General features: G+C 45.3%; 1 protein-coding gene across 10 annotated transcripts in view; it reads right to left on the reverse strand.

The window, feature by feature from the left end:
* The window catches only part of LOC139277473 (AP-1 complex subunit gamma-1-like), a 159,576-nt gene that overhangs the window by 26,001 nt on the left and 117,355 nt on the right, over positions 1-16,220 (reverse strand). For all 10 annotated transcript variants that reach the window (XM_070895968.1, XM_070895963.1, XM_070895972.1 and 7 more), the window contains 4 exons: positions 11,614-11,754; positions 3,917-3,971; positions 3,684-3,806; positions 2,236-2,325 (listed from right to left, as the gene is read on the reverse strand). In XM_070895968.1, the coding sequence (XP_070752069.1) occupies positions 2,236-2,325; positions 3,684-3,806; positions 3,917-3,971; positions 11,614-11,754 (409 nt within the window). The remainder of the gene's footprint in view (positions 1-2,235; positions 2,326-3,683; positions 3,807-3,916; positions 3,972-11,613; positions 11,755-16,220) is intronic.

Genomic DNA, 16,220 nt, shown 5'->3' on the forward strand with positions numbered 1-16,220 from the left:
GGGGGAAAGAGATGGGGGGGAAAGAGATGGGGGGGAAAAGAGATGGGGGGGAAAGAGATGGGGGGGGAAAGAGATGGGGGGGAGAAAGAGATGGGGGGGGAAAGAGATGGGGGGGGAAAGAGATGGGGGGGGAAAGAGATGGGGGGGGAAAGAGATGGGGGGGAAAGAGATGGGGGGGGAAAGAGATGGGGGGGGAAAGAGATGGGGGGGAAAGAGATGGGGGGGGAAAGAGATGGGGGGAAAGAGATGGGGGGGAAAGAGATGGGGGGGGGAAAGAGATGGGGGGGGGAAAGAGATGGGGGGGGGGAAGAGATGGGGGGGGGGGAAAGAGATGGGGGGGGGAAGAGATGGGGGGGGGAAAGAGATGGGGGGGGAAAGAGATGGGGGGGGAAAGAGATGGGGGGGGAAAGAGATGGGGGGGGAAAGAGATGGGGGGGGAAAGAGATGGGGGGGGAAAGAGATGGGGGGGGAAAGAGATGGGGGGGGAAAGAGATGGGGGGGGGAAGAGATGGGGTGGGAAAGAGATGGGGGGGGAAAGAGATGGGGGGGAAAGAGATGGGGGGGAAAAGAGATGGGGGGGGAAAGAGATGGGGGGGGAAAGAGATGGGGGGGAAAGAGATGGGGGGGGAAAGAGATGGGGGGGGAAAGAGATGGGGGGGAAGAAGAGGAGGGGGGAGAAGAGGAGGAGGGGGGAGAAGAGGAGGAGGGGGGGAAGAGGAGGAGGGGATAGAGGAGAGGAGAGGAGGGAGAGGAGAGGAGGGAGAGGAGAGGAGAGGAGAGGAGGGGGAAAAAGAGGGGGGGGGGGAGAAGTGAGAGGGGAGAGGGAGGCTGACCGGGCCCCCGCCGAGGATGTCGAAGCCTGGCCGCCGAAGATTTTGGGCGGGGCCGCCCCCAGCAAAATGCCGGGCGGGGGGCCCCACTGAGGATATGGAGGGGGGAGAGGAGGGATAACGGCTGAACGGGGGGGGGGGGGGGGGGTGAGGGCGGAGTGGGAGAGAGGCCCGAGTCCGATCTTCGCCTTGGTAGCCCATTCGGCCAGGGCTGGGGCGGCGTGCTTCGGGCCCCTCCCAGGCAGCCTCGGGGGTCTGGAGCTACTGCACAACATGCGCATGCTCATGCGTGCACACTCTAGCGCGCATGTACAGAGGTCCTGGCACTGTTTTCAGCGCAGGGACCTGGCTCCGCCCCTGACCTTGTGCTGCGCCACGCCGAGCACGAAGACGTCCTGAGGAGACTTGAGAATCACAAGGTAAGTTTCTGGCGCCCTTTTTATTCCAAAAAATCGGTGCACCTTATGGAGGTACGTCGTTCTTAGAGGTTGGAAAGTTGGGCCCCTGGTCTCTAACTTGAGAGCAAACGGTTCGGTCTGAACAGCAATTCGAGAATCAGCTCCTCCTACCTTCCCCCCTTTCCAAGTCTCTCCTCTTCCAAGCTCGCTCCCAAGCCATGCACAAACCTTCTCCCCAGGGGAGGGCCAAGCAACTCGAGTCCAGGCCCCAACCAATTCCATTCCAGTTGGTTGCCAAAAGCTGCATCAAGGACACCCAAGTTAGCTCTTTCCCAATTTTACCTCATCCCCAAAAGAAAGCCCCAGCTTGGCATTTTCTTCTTGCTGGCACAACAGGAATAGATTATGAGATATGGTATGAAAGTTGGGAGAGGTAACCGAAAGCTTGGTTGAAAAGATGGGTTTTGGGAAGGTTTTTTAAAAAGTGGAGAGGTGGGGGAGGATTTGGGAGGTCATTCCAGAAAGCAGGACTAGGAATGCTGAAGGCTTTGGCACTAATGGTGTAGTAAAGGGCACAGAGGCTGTACAGAAGGCCAGAGAATCAGAAGACTGAAGGACATGCGAGTGGACATTAAGCTGGAGGAGGCTGCATGTCCAGGGTAGGGAAACCAATGAGGGACAAGAGATCAGAAGTTCAGCAAATTATAGGACGCGGCTCTGTACCCACTCAGTGACACAATGTGACACAGCAGCAATACAAGCCCCATTTTACTTTTAACACTGCATTGCCTTGCGCAATATAAATGCCAAGAAATAAGTCAGCTGTCACTAGAGTATTAAAGAAGTGAAAACCATCATCAGACAGTGCAGAATCACCCTCTTTTCAACCAGTTTGGTGCAGATGCAATTCAGTTGTTTGAGACTTTAATTCGCTTCCTCAGGAAAAGACAGGTCTTCCCAATGTTCAATGCTAATATTGTTCTGCTGCAAAATATACATAATCACACCTGAACTGGCATTTCCTCCTCAAACTCCCCCGACAGCAGAAGATCTCCGTATTCACCAATGCACCACACTGCCACTTGCACCAGGGGTTGCTGCAGAACAGAAATGATTCCAAGTTCAAACATGTGTGCTAACTATAGGCCAGACCATTTTCAGGCAAATTTGAACAATTTAATTCATACACTAAGACATAGAATATGTAACACAATATGCGTAAGCTACATTGAGAATATGAAATACACTGTTCCATGAGAATAAATTTCCCTAGAATGTTTCAAGGTTTCTCAGAATAATCAGATTTTTAAAATACATGCATTTTATAATATAAAATCAGACTTCACAGTAACCTACAAAATTATAATTGCATCTCTGGCCCTGGTGAGGGAGAGGGAGAAAGAGAGAAAGGGGGTGGAGAGAGAGAGAGAGAGAGAGAGAGAGAGAGAGAGAGAGAGAGAAAGAAAGGGGGACGAGAGAGAGAGGGAAGGGGGACGAGAGAGAAGGGGGGGAATAGAGAAGGTGGGGGCGAGAGAGAGAAGGGGGGGAGAGAGGACAGAGAGAAAGGGGGCGAGAGAGAGAGAGAGAAAAAGAGAGAGAGAGAGAGAGAGAGAGGGGGGGGGGGGGCAGGGAAGATAGAGAAGGGGGGGTGGGGAAGAGAAAGAAAGAGATATTGATTGATTCGACTTTAATCCAGAGTGGCTACCCCAAATACATAAGTTCTAAAGAACGGTCATCAACCTGAACCATTAACCCTGCCTTCCTCTCCTCACAGATGCTTCCTGACCTGCTGAGTATTTACAGCATGTTTTATTCATATTGCACAAGTTCTAAGCCTTTATTTTTAAACTAACACCGTAGACATAATTGGAATGCATCCAAGTCCTATTCATTATGCAACTCTGCAAGCTGGAAAGGCAAATACGTAAGGCAATCCTCAAAACCAAATGCTGAAGGGAGTGATGCTAAGTTAAATTGAATTTAGCCAAGGTTGTACTACTGTAATGCTCGATTGAGCTATCTCATTTTATCAGACACTCCTATATTGTTCAGATTTGAATAAATTATAACTGTGTGATGATTACTTTGGTCACCTTGTTATCTCTGCAGTGTATAAATATTACATTGGTATTACCTCTGGTAAGTCAAGAGTTAAATGGTTTACAAGCCATGCTGCCCTTTACTGCTGGCAGAATGCCTTCTTAACTAATGTTATTCTGGTTGGTTTAATGTAGATAACTGAACTGGAGTTAAATGCAGCATCATACATCAAGCTCCAAACACACAATGACTATTACTGAGATGCATTTGCTGCATTGAATGTGGGTGTCGTTCGTCAGGATTTAATTTCATCATCTGTACATCAATGGATTTGAATTTCCCAATCTTAACATTGGCTCTGGTCCAAGATAGACCATCATTCTTGCAATGCAGCCGTGCCAACCTTGCTACCTACCTGTGAAATATCCACCCGGAGGGCCTGATAAAGCTTCTGCACAATGTATGCATGAAGGGAGTTCGCATTACTGATGAGCTGAATCAACAGGGGCACTGAGTCATCTCGAACATAACTGCCAGCCTGTTGAGAAGGAAAGAAGAAACACATTGCAGCAGTAGAACCTGCACTGTAACATTCAAACAACTTTAAAGAGCAAAAATTGGAGGCAATTGCCTGGAGGTGATGCATACCGTGGTGAGCACTCTCATGATGGTGTCGATATGCCATCTCTTGTTCGGTGCATATCTAGAAAAAGACAACATTACCCGTAACACAGAACTTAGCCATGATGTGCCTAGGTTTAGCTGAGTAAACGAAAATAATGTAGCGCATACAACATATAGGCAGAAGGCTGCAGTGTCTGATATAAATTTATCAACATTTATATTACTCTGCACACAGTTATATTTTGTTCACTGATTTTAGTCATTTTGTCCCATCATGAATGCACCGTTTCCCATGTAATCGGGAGGGCAAGCAACCTGCTCTCGTACAATGACAAGAAGTCTCCGTGCTTGGAGATGCAAAGACGACAGCCGCCCGATTGGGAGGCAGTTACCTTCTGAGCTGAATTAAATTGAACACGGGCTTTTAATCTCCAACAAATATATGAGGTCTGGAGAATGTCTTTTAAGAATTTTAGGCATGCAGCATATACTCCTTGTAAACTAAATATCTACAACCAAGAGGTTCCATCAGTGTGACAGCTTGTTAGCTGGCTGACAACACAACATGTGTGATTCAAGTAGGCTGGGACTGGTATTTCTTTCTTTTCTTGTCCATTCCCAACAGAATTTCACTGTGGTGCAGCATTTAATTCAGGAGCATGCCCAAGTACTGGCAATACTTTCTCTAATGACAGCGAGACATCATTCTGCTCGTTCTTGCTTTTGCAACACAGTGTGTGTCAGTCCTCGTTGGGCCCACTGGGAGGCTAACACGATATAGGCCTGCACCTTGTGTGGCCGCCGACTGCAGCTCTCGAGACCCACCGATGCCTGGTCCGCAACACCCAATACATGCAGCTGCAGGTGCCACTGAAACAAGGCAAAAAACTGTTGCATGTTAGGGGCTACCACAGCCTAGGAACAGATCACCATCAACAGACACCTAAATTGCAGCTGGCAATAGAGGCTCAAGAGACAGGTCTGCACCAAAATGCACTTCTACTTTAATCAAAGCAATGTGACTCTCAAGTCACTGATTGTGGCAAATCAGAAAATATTTTTTCCCCGTGTATTTCAGTGGCCCCGCCCTCCAACCTCATTTTGTCGCAAGCACCCAACCACAATGACCCAACTGTTTTTACTAGCAGCTATAGGTATTGTGCAAACCTGTGTTTTTATACATCGTTATCAATATTTTGCTACATTAAGTGTGGCTACTAAATATTTTGTCTGACATTTTGGACTCACTTTTGAATTCAAAGCTTTGGTCAGAGAATTTAATCTGCACTTTTACTTTAAGGGGTGAATAGATTATATGTTCACGAAAACAACCTTACTCTGTCACAAAATAGACAAAAAATGCATCAAATCTGTCTCCACTTTCCCTCTGCAATTTCACAGCATTAAGTCCAATTCCCTGGCCTCCTTCAGTCTGTTGTATTTCCAACTGGAGTGAAGAGCAGAGATCGATTCTTGGGGTGTCTGTCAGGCAATGGAGATACAGTTTTGGGAGGGAGGTGGGGAAAGCAAGGCTGGATCCAGGAGGAAGGATATCATTTGGAGAGCAATGCAGAAATGTTTGGGGAGGTGGAATTTGTCTTCCAGTTGTTGGAAGGAGATATCTGTCAACTGTCAAGGAGTTGTTCCAGCCTGGTGCTGTCTTCTTGTTTGTGCCTGATCCAGAATCCAGTTATGGTGAAAGTTTCTGGGAGTTCTCTATCATCTTGGATTGAGGAAAAGGTTCAACAGACCCTGCAGGATTTTCAGAGAGGAACATAGCATTGAGGGCCTTGTGTGTTGTTTCCAGGCTTTTGTCGTCCTTCGCTGGAGGTCTATGAAGGGCAGGTCCTTTAGCAGAATAATTTGAGGCTCTGGTCTCCTTGCGTTTTGTGGGATGACTAGTTTCCAGTCCATAATTCCCTGCAGTTTAAAAAAAAATGTGCTCCTGGGATGGGGGTGTTGCTGGCAAGGCCAGCATTTATTGCCCATCGCTAATTGCCCCCTGAGAAAGTAGTGGTGAGCCGCCTTCTTGAACCACTGCATTCCAGTGTGGTGAAGGTACTCCCACAGCGCTGTTAGGTAGGGAGTTCCAGGATTTTGATCCAGCGACGATGAAGTAAGGATGTTTGTGTAACTTGGAGGGAAACTTGCAGGTGATGGTGTTCCCATGCGCCCGCCACCCTTGTCCTTCTAGTTGGTAGAGGTTGCGGGTTTGGGTGGTGCTGCCGAAGAAGCCTTGGCAAGTTGCTGCAATGCATCTTGTCAATGGTACACACTGCAGGCACAGTGGGGAGTGAATGTTTAAGGTGATGGATGGAGTGCCAATCAAGCTGGCTGCTTTGTCCTGTATGGTTTCAAGCTTCTTCAATGCTGTTGGAGCTGCCCTCATCCAGGAAAGTAGAGTTTTCCATCGCACTCCTCACTTACGCCTTGTAGGTGGTGAAAAGGCTTTGGGGAGTCTGATGCAGAGACACTCGCTGCAGAATACCCAGCCTCTGACCTGCTGGTGATGCCGTTGAATGTCAAGGGCAATGGTTAGGTCTTGCTGCATGCAGGCACGGACTGCCCCATTATCTGAGGAGTTGCAAATGGAACTGAACACTGTGCAGTGACATCCCCACTTCTGACCTTATGATGGAGGGAAGGTCATTGATGAACCAGTTGAAAATGGTTGGGCCTAGGACACTGCCCTGAGGAACTCCTGCAGCGATGTCCTGGGGCTGTGAAGATTGACCTCCAACCATCATAACCATCTTCCTTTGTGCTAGGTATTACTCCAGCCAGTGGAGAGTTTTCCCCGATTCCCATTGACTTCAGTTTTACTAGGATTCGTTGATGCCACAATGCTGCCTTGATGTCAAGGGCAGTCACTCTCACCTCACCTCTGGAATACAGCTCCTTTGTCCATATTTGGACCAAGGTTATAATGAGGTCTGGAGCCAAGTGGTCCTGGCAGAACCCAAACAGAGCATCGGTGAGCAGGTTATTGGTGAGTAAGTGCCGCTTTATAGCACTGTCGACGACACCTTCCATCACTTTGCTGATAATCGAGAGTAGACTGATCAGGGGTTAATTGACCAGATTGGATTTGTCCTGCTTTTTGTCGACAGGACATACCTGGGCAGTTTTCAACATTGCCGAGTAAATGCCAGCGTTGTAACTGTACCGGAACAGCTTGGCTAAAGGCTCGACTAGTTCTGGAGCACAAGTCTTCAGCACAATAGCCGGGATGTTGTCAGGGCCCGTAGACTTTGCTGTATCCAATGTGCTCAGCCATTTCTTGATATCACGTGGAGCAAATCGAATTGGCTGAACACTGGCTTCTGTGATGGTGGGGACCTCAGGAGGAGGCCAATATAGATCATCCACTTGACACTTCTGGCTGAAGGTGGTTGCTTGTCTTTTGCACTCACGTGCTCGGCTCCATCATCATTGAGGATGGGGATATTCACGGAGCCTTCTCCTCCTCCCGTTAGATGTTTCATTCTCCACCACCATTCACGACTGGATGTGGCAGGACTGCAGAGCTTTGATCCGATTGTGGGATCGCTTAACTCTGTCTATAGCAAGCTGCTTACACTGTTTAGCATGCATGTAGTCCTGTGTTGCAGCTTTATACATCTCATTATACCTCATACATCTATATTACACCTCAAATTTAGGTATGCCTGATGCTGCTCCTGGCATGCTCTTTACACGCTTCATTGAATTAGGGTTGGTCCCCTGGCCAGATGGCTATAAGAACATAAGAATTAGGAGCAGGAGGAGGCCATTCGGCCGCTAGAGCCTGCTCCACCATTCAATATCATGGCTGATCTTCTACCTTAAATCCACTTTCCTGCACTATTCCCCTATCCCTGGATTCCCTTAATATCCAAAAATCTATCGATCTCTGTCTTGAATATACTCAAAGACTGAGCACAGCCCTCTGGGGTAGAGAATTCCAGAGATTCACCACCCTCTGAGTGAAGGCGTTTCTTCTCATCTCAGTCCGAAATGGCCGACCCCTTATTCGGAGACTGTGGTTCTGGTTCTAGACTCCTCAGTCAGAGGAAACATCCTCCCTGCATCTACCCTGTCAAGCCCTGTAAGAATTTTGCATGTTTCAATGAGATCTCCTCTCATTCTTCTAAACTCTAGACCGTATAGGCCCAGTCTACTCAATGTCTCCTCAAAGGACAATCCTCACCATCCCAGGATTCAGTCTGGTGAACCTTCGTTGCACTCCCTCAATGGCAAGTTTATCCTTCATTAGGCGAGACCAAAACTGTACACAACAGTGTGGCCTCACCAAGGCTCTGTACAACTGCAGTAAGACCTCCCTGCTCCTATACTCAAATCCTCTAGCTATGAAGGCCAACATGCCATTTGCCTTCTTCACCGCCTGCTGTACCTGAATGCCAAACTTCAATGACTCATGTACCATGACACCCAGGTCTCGTTGCATCTCCCCTTTTCCTAATCTGTCGCCATTCTTCCTGTTTTTGCCACCAAAGTGGATAACCTCACATTTATCCACATTATACTGCATCTGCCATGCATTTGACCCTCACCTAACCTGTCCAAGTCACCCTGCAGCCTCTTAGCACCCTCCTCACAGCTCACACCACCACCCAGCTTAGTATCACCTGCAAACTTGGAGATATTACACTCAATTCCTTCATCTAAATCATTGATGTATATTGTAAATAGCTGGGTCCCAGCACTGAGCCCTGCGGCACCCCACTGGTCACTGCCTACCATTCTGAAAAGGACCCGTTTATTCAGACTCTCTGCTTCCTGTCTGCCAACCAGTTCTCTATCCACGTCAGTACATTACCCCCAATACCATGTGCTTTAATTTTGCACACTAATCTCTTGTGTGGAACTTTGTCAAAAGCCTTTTGAAACTCCAAATGCACTACATCCACTTGTTCTCCCTTGTCCACTCTACTAGTTACATCCTCAAAAATTTCTAGGAGATTTGTCAAGCATGATTTCCTTTTCATAAATCTATGCTGACTTGGACCGATCCTGTCACTGCTTTCCAAATGCGCTGCTATTTCACCTTTAATAATTGATTCCAACATTTTCCCCACCACCGATGTCAGGCTAACCGGTCTATAATTCCCCGTTTTCTCTCTCCCTCCTTTTGTAAAAAGTGGGGTTACATTAGCTACCCTCCAGTCCATAGGATCTGATCCAGAGTCAATAGAATGTTGGAAAATGATCACCAATGCATCCACTATTTCTAGGGCCACTTCCTTAAGTACTCTGGGATGCAGACCTCAGGCCCTGGGGGTTTATCGGCCTTCAAACCCATCAATTTCCCTAACACAATTTCCTGACTAATAAGGATTTCCTTCAGTTCCTCCTTTTCGCTGGACCCTCAAACCCCTAGTATTTCTGGAAGGTTATTTGTGTCTTCCTTAGTGAAGACAGATCCAAAGTATTTGTTCAATTGGTCTGCCATTTCTTTGTTCCCCATTATAAATTCACCTGATTCTGACTGCAAAGGACCTACATTGGTCTTCACTAATCTTTTTCTCTTCACATATATAATTTGCCAGTCTATCCTAGCCAATTCATGTCTCATACCATTGGAGTTACCTTTCTTTAAGTTCAGGACCCTAGTCTCTGAATTAACACTGTCACTCTCCATCTTAATCAAGAATTCTACCTTATTATGGTCACTCTTCCCCAGGGGGCCTCGCACAACAAGACTGCCAATTAGTCTCCTCTCATTACACAACACCCAGTCTAGGATGGCCAGCTCTCTAGCTGGTTCCTCAACATATTGGTCTAGAAAGCCATCCCTAATACACTGCAGGAAATCCTCCTCCACCGCATTGCTACCAGCTTGGTTAGCCCAATCTATATGTAGATTAAAGTTGCCCATGATAACTGCTGTACCTTTATTGCACGCATTCCTAATTTCCTGTTTGATGCCATCCCCAACCTCACTACTACTGTTTGGTGGTCTGTACACAACTCCCACTAGCGTTTTCTGCCCTTTGGTATTCCGCAGCTTTACCCATACAGATTCCACATCATCCAAGCTAATGTCCTTCCATACTATTGCATTAATTTCCTCTTTAACCAGCAACGCTACCCCACCTCCTTTTCCTTTCTGTCTATCCTTCCTGAATGTTGAATACCCCTGGATGTTGAGTTCCCAGCCTTGGTCACCCTGGAGCCATGTCTCTGTGATGCCAATTATATCATAATCGTTAATAGCTGCCTGCGCAGTTAATTCATCCACCTTATTACGAATACTCCTCACACTGAGGCACAGAGCCTTCAGGCTTGTCTTTTTAGCGCTCTTTGTCCCTTTAGAATTTTGCTGTAATGTAGCCCTTTTTGATTTTTGCCTTGGGTTTCTCTGCCCTCCACTTCTACTTTTCTCCTTTCTATCTATTGCTTCTGCCCCCATTTTATTTCCCTCCGTCTCCCTGCATAGGTTCCCATCCCCCTGCCATATTAGTTTAACCCCTCCTCAGTCAAATTAATTTCTGCAGTATTTTTTTTAAACTAATATTAATTTCTTTCAGTTCCTCATTTTTGCTAGACACCTGATACTCCACTATTTCCATGAGGTTGTTCATGTCTTCTTCCGTGAAGACTGACATGGTAATGGCAGCCTGTGGGATATGCCAGGGCATGAGATTACAGATTGTGGTGGAATATAATTCTGCTGCTGCCGATGGCCTGCAGCACTTCATGGATGCCTAGTTTTGAGCTGCTAGATCTGTTCTGAATCTATCCCATTTCGCACGGTGGTAGCACCACACAACATGATTGGGGGTGTCGTCAGTGTGAAGTCGGGATTTTGTCTCCACAATGACTGTGGGGTGGTCACTGCTACCAATGCTCATGGACAGGTAGATTGGTGAGGACGAGGTCAAGTAGGTTTTTCCTTCGCGTTGGTTCTCTCACCACCTGCCGCAGGCCCAATCTGGCAGCTGTGTCCTTCTAGATTTTTATTTAATTAACTGGTTAAATTTCCCAGTTGCCGCGGTGGGATTTGAACTCACATCTCCGGTCAATAGTCCAGGCCTCTGGATTACTAGTCCAGAATCATAACCACTATGCTACTGTTCCCGTAGTTGGGTGAGAGGTTGCATTTGAGACTGGGAAGGATGAATCTGCCTTCATAGTTGGGGAGCCAGAGCCATTTGAAATCATTTGTGGCACTTTGCCTACCCACAGGAATCTGGATATGGGACAAGCAAGATCTTGGGATTGCTGGGCTAGGACCTCGATTTGCAGCATATAAAACAGGTCGCGGAGCTAAAGGAATAAATTCACTTTATTGTGCTTGCTTTCCCTAGGAAGGATATGGTTATTCAATCTGTCCAGGCCAACATATATACTGGCCTGGATTTGAGAGAGATTGCTTTTGTCCAGATCAGGGATTTTGGGATTTACTTAATTAAGGCAAATAAAATCAAACTACTGTAATCGATAGTAAACATAGGAAACACAAGCCAAAGGCTTTCATTCAATACTGATTTAAACTTCAAATCTGTATATTCATTGAACACAAGCTAAGATTCACCAGATGAAAGCAGACATAGACCAAAAACAAATCCAACAGTGTGTTTTCTGTGATTTAAACCATCCCGGCTATGGGATACATCAGGCAGGTATGAAAGCAGAAAACAAGGAAGGCATTTTCAAAACAAAAGGGACTCAACTATGTGGATTCTACTTAGGGTTGCGATATTCTATCCCTCACTTACTTTTCTGCTGCCAGGAATATTCCAGAAGCGCAGTCAGCCTTAAACTCTGGGTCACAGTGGTCCAGGAAGTAGAGAAGCTCCTTCATCATTCCTCGGACATTGCTGCCATTAACCAAGGCAAAGCATAGATCCATCGCACGCCTTCATGTGAAAGAGACCAAAAGTTTTGTATTAAAATTGGATTGAGGCAATAATAATTAAACGCAACCTTCATTCAGAACGTCTGAAATTGGGTATCACGAAAGTCAAACAAGTACTGACCTCAACAAAACTTTGAAGCCATAAGGCAGAAGGTGCAGTTTGCTCCAGTATCATTTCCTGCCATTAGAGGCAGTGTTAAGATTTCTCTAATATAATTTTCACTTTCAGAACATGTTTAGTGCTGGTTGAGACGCAGGATAAAAAAATCATGCATGTCAGCACAGCGGAATTTAGCTAAATAACTGAATATGGCTTCTTTTTTTACTCAATTAACTAGCAATTTCACACACTCAAATGTATTTTCTTGGAATATGAACAATGTATACATAGCAACGATTACAAAGCAACCAAGATAGATTAACTACCTTGTAGGGTCGACTTCACTCTTTGAAATATATGCATCTCCCAGACATATTCGGAGGAACTGCCTCTGGGAAACCCATCCATTAGGGATGGGCAATCACTTCCAGCCCTGCCAGTGACACCCACTTCCCAAGAATGAATAAAAAAGGGTATTTAGCACGTAGAGAGATATCAGTATGATGTCGCTGATGAATGGACGGTGTGCTCCTTTTTTGTTGTACAAGGCCCAAGTACCTATGTCACAGTTTGTGTTGACTTGAAACTAAATGGAAACTGACTAAACATTTATCCCAAATTGCAATACCTGCATCTCTGCAGGGTTCGATGGGTTGGATCGTAATGCATGGATGCAACACACCATTTGAGGAATGAAATTGATTCTACAGGTAATCAACGTAGAGAGTAAAGCCTTTTCTGACCATCTCGAAACCCACCAGCATCTATTATGCTTTCTCCATTTTTCTACAAATTTCTGGATCTCTGGTGAACAAATGCTACCCATGAGCTTGCCAGCATGCTTTTCCAAACGATTAGATCCTTGCAAGTCTGTCAAATCTGCGGCTGGATTATTCTCAGAAGGGTTCCACGGATTCTAGATGGATCCTGTATATCGTCGATTTTGGCAATGGCTGCTGATAACTTGGAAGCAATCATGAGGAACCCCATGAAAGCAGCTTGCTGCGGCCTGTGTATGAATCTGGATGGAGGGCGTTACTCTACAGCTGGAACTTCATGAAGTGAGCACATTGAGATTTTGAGCCAGCCATGTGTTATATGTTTCTGTAAATCTGAAACTCCTCCATGGGGAAAGTCCTGTTCCCAATCGTCTATGGGTTGACGATGATTGGGGATGGGGAAAGGAGTTTCCCAATAGCTCCTTGTGGTTTCACTGGCTAGGAAAGTCTAGCCTGTACCCTTCTGCAAGGGAACATGGATGTTAGTGAATCAGCCAGATTACAAATGGATTGGTTATCCAGTCCTTCATGCAAAACACCGCCATTTCTCTGAAAGCCCTGTGTTGGAAATTTGACTACGCACCGTGGAAGAGAAAAATCGATGCATGAGCTCTGCTCAGGAGTTCTAGGAAGCAAGCTGGTGGTGGGGTGCAGAGGTGGGTCATGACCGAACTACACATCTACCTGGAAAAGATGCCAGATCAGCATAATCTTCTTCACATCTTCCTTCTAGGAAGGAATCAGTGGCTTCCCGTAGGATAGCTCTGCCAGGTCTCCTCAGAGAATCTGTGCAATCTATACCAGGCACTATAAATGCAAGCTGTTTATTTTTGGTTGCCTATCCTCCAAAGTAGAGGCACTAGCTACCAAGCCAGAACAATTTAGAGATACTTCCCCTATTAATGTCAGTGGCTTGATTAATTCCGCCTCAGAGTTTGTGTTGGATTTATTTATCCCTTTGAAGAAAATAACATAAGAATTAGGAGCAGGAGTAGGCCATTCGGCCCCATCGAACCTGCTCCTCCATTCAATAAGACCTTGGTTGATCTACCGCAACTCCACTTTCCTGCACTATCCCTATATCTCTTGATTCTCTTAATGTTCACAAATCTATCAACCTCTGTCTTGAATATACTCAAAGACTGAGCCTCCACAGCCCTCTGGGGTAGAGAATTCCAAAGATTCACCACCCTCCGAGTGAATTTTTTTTGCCTCATCTCAGTCCTAAATGGCCAACCCCTTATTCTGAGACTGTGACCCCTGGTTTGAGACACCCCAGCAGGAGAAGCATCGTCCCTGCATCTACCCTGTCAAGACCCTGTAAGAATGTTGCATGTTTCAATGAGATCACCTCTCATTCTTCGAAACTCTGGAGAATATAGGCCTCCATCTCTCCTCATAGGACAATCCCCCCATCCCAGAAATCAGTCTGATAAACCTCTGTTGCACTCCCTCTATGGCAAGTATATCCTCCTTCCTTAGGTAAGGAGACCAAAACTGTACACAACAGTCCAGGTCTCACCAGGGCCCTATATAATTGCAGTAAAACATCTTTACTCTTATACTCAAATCCTCTTATGATAAAGGCCAACATATCATTTGCTTTCTTATTTGCATGATGTACCTGCATGTTATCTTTCAGTGATTCGCGTACAAGGACACCCAGATAACACCAAACACCAACATTTCCCAATTTCTCACTGTTTAAAAATACTCTGTTTTTCTATTTTTCCTACCAAAATGGTTAACTTCACACTTCCCCACATTGTATTCCATTTGCCATGTTTTTGCCCACTCACTTAGCCTGTCTATATCCCCTTGAAGGCTCTTCGCATCCTCCTCACAACTTACATTTCCACCTAGCTTTGTATCATCAGCAAACTTGGATATATTACATTTGGTCCAGTCATCCAAATCATTGATCTCGATTGTGAATAGCTGAGGCCCAAGCAATGAACCTTGGCGGTACCTTACTAGTTATAATCTGCCAAATCGAAAATGACTCGTTTATTCCTACTCTGTTTTATGCCCGTTAACCAATCCTCAATTCATGCTAGTATATTACCCCCAATCCCATGAGCCCTAATTTTGTTTCATAACCTGTGTGACACCTTATCGAATGCCCTCTGAAAATTCAAATACACCACATTATCTATTCTGCTAGTTACAACCTCAAAATACGAACAGATTTGTTAAACATGATTTCCCTTTCATACTGACTGCCCAACTCTTATTATTTTCCAAGTGTCTTCTTATCACATTCTTAATAATAGATTCTAGTATTTTCCCTACGACTGATTTCAGGCTAACTGATCTGTAGTTCCCAGTTTTCTCCCTCCTTTTTTAAATAGCGGGGTTACATTTTCTACCTTCCAATCCACGGAAACCTTTCGAGAATCTATGGAATTTTGGAAGATGACAACCAATGCATCCACTATCTCTATAGCCACTTCTTTCAAATGTAGGCCATCAGGTCCAGGGTATTTATCAGCTTTCAGTCCCATTAATTTCTCCAGTACTACTTTTTTACTGATACTAATTTCTTTCAATTCCTCATTGCTGCTGGACCCTTGGTTCTCCACTATTTCCGGGAGGTTTTTGCATCTTCTTCCGTGAAGACAGACACAAAGTATTTGCTTAATTTCTCTGCCATTTCCTTATTCCCATTATAATTTCTCCTGTCTCAGCCTGTAAGGGATCCACATTTACTTTTACTAATCTTTTCCTTTTTACATACCTACAGTCTGTTTTTATGTCTCTCGCTAGTTTACTCTCATATTCTATTTTCCCTGTCTTTATCAACTTCTTGGTCCTCCTTTGCTGAATTCTAAAATCCTCCCAATTGTCAGGCTTACTGTCTTTTTGGCAACATTATAAGCCTTTTCCTTTGATCTAATACGATCTTTAACTTTTCATTAGCCACGGTTGGACCATTTTTCCTGTGGGGTTTTTGTGCTCTAAAGGAATGTATATTTGTTGTAAATTACGTATTCATTCTTTAAATACTAGCCATTGCTTGTCTACCATCATACCTTTTAATGTAGTTTCCCAATCGACCTTAGCCAACTCGCCCCTCATACCTACAGTTTGCTTTGTTTAGATTTAAGACCCTAGTTTCGGAATAAACTAAATCGCTTTCACACTTAATATAAAATTCTATTACATTATGATCACTCTTCCCTACTACAAGGTCATTAATTAATCCTTTCTCATTGCACAATACTAGATCTAAAATAGCCTGCTCCAGAGTTGGTTCCTCAACATACTGATCTAGAAAACTATCTGATATGCATTCCATGAATTCAACCCCAACATTATTACTGCAAACTTGTTTTGCCCAGTCTATATTTTGATTTAAGCCCACCATGATTACCATATTACCCTTGCTACACACACTTCTAATTTCCTGATTTATATGCTGCCCTACATTACAACTACTGTTTGGGCGCCTATAAACAACTCCCCCCAATGTTTACTACCCAAGCTGTTTCTTAGCCCCAACCAAACTGATTCTACTTCTTGATTTTCGGAGCCAAGATCCTTTCTCTCTTCTGTCTTTATCTCATCCTTTATCAGGGCTACCCCTCC

This window comes from Pristiophorus japonicus, chromosome 12, assembly GCF_044704955.1.
Source record: "Pristiophorus japonicus isolate sPriJap1 chromosome 12, sPriJap1.hap1, whole genome shotgun sequence".
In the NCBI taxonomy this organism is placed as follows: Eukaryota; Metazoa; Chordata; class Chondrichthyes; family Pristiophoridae; genus Pristiophorus; species Pristiophorus japonicus.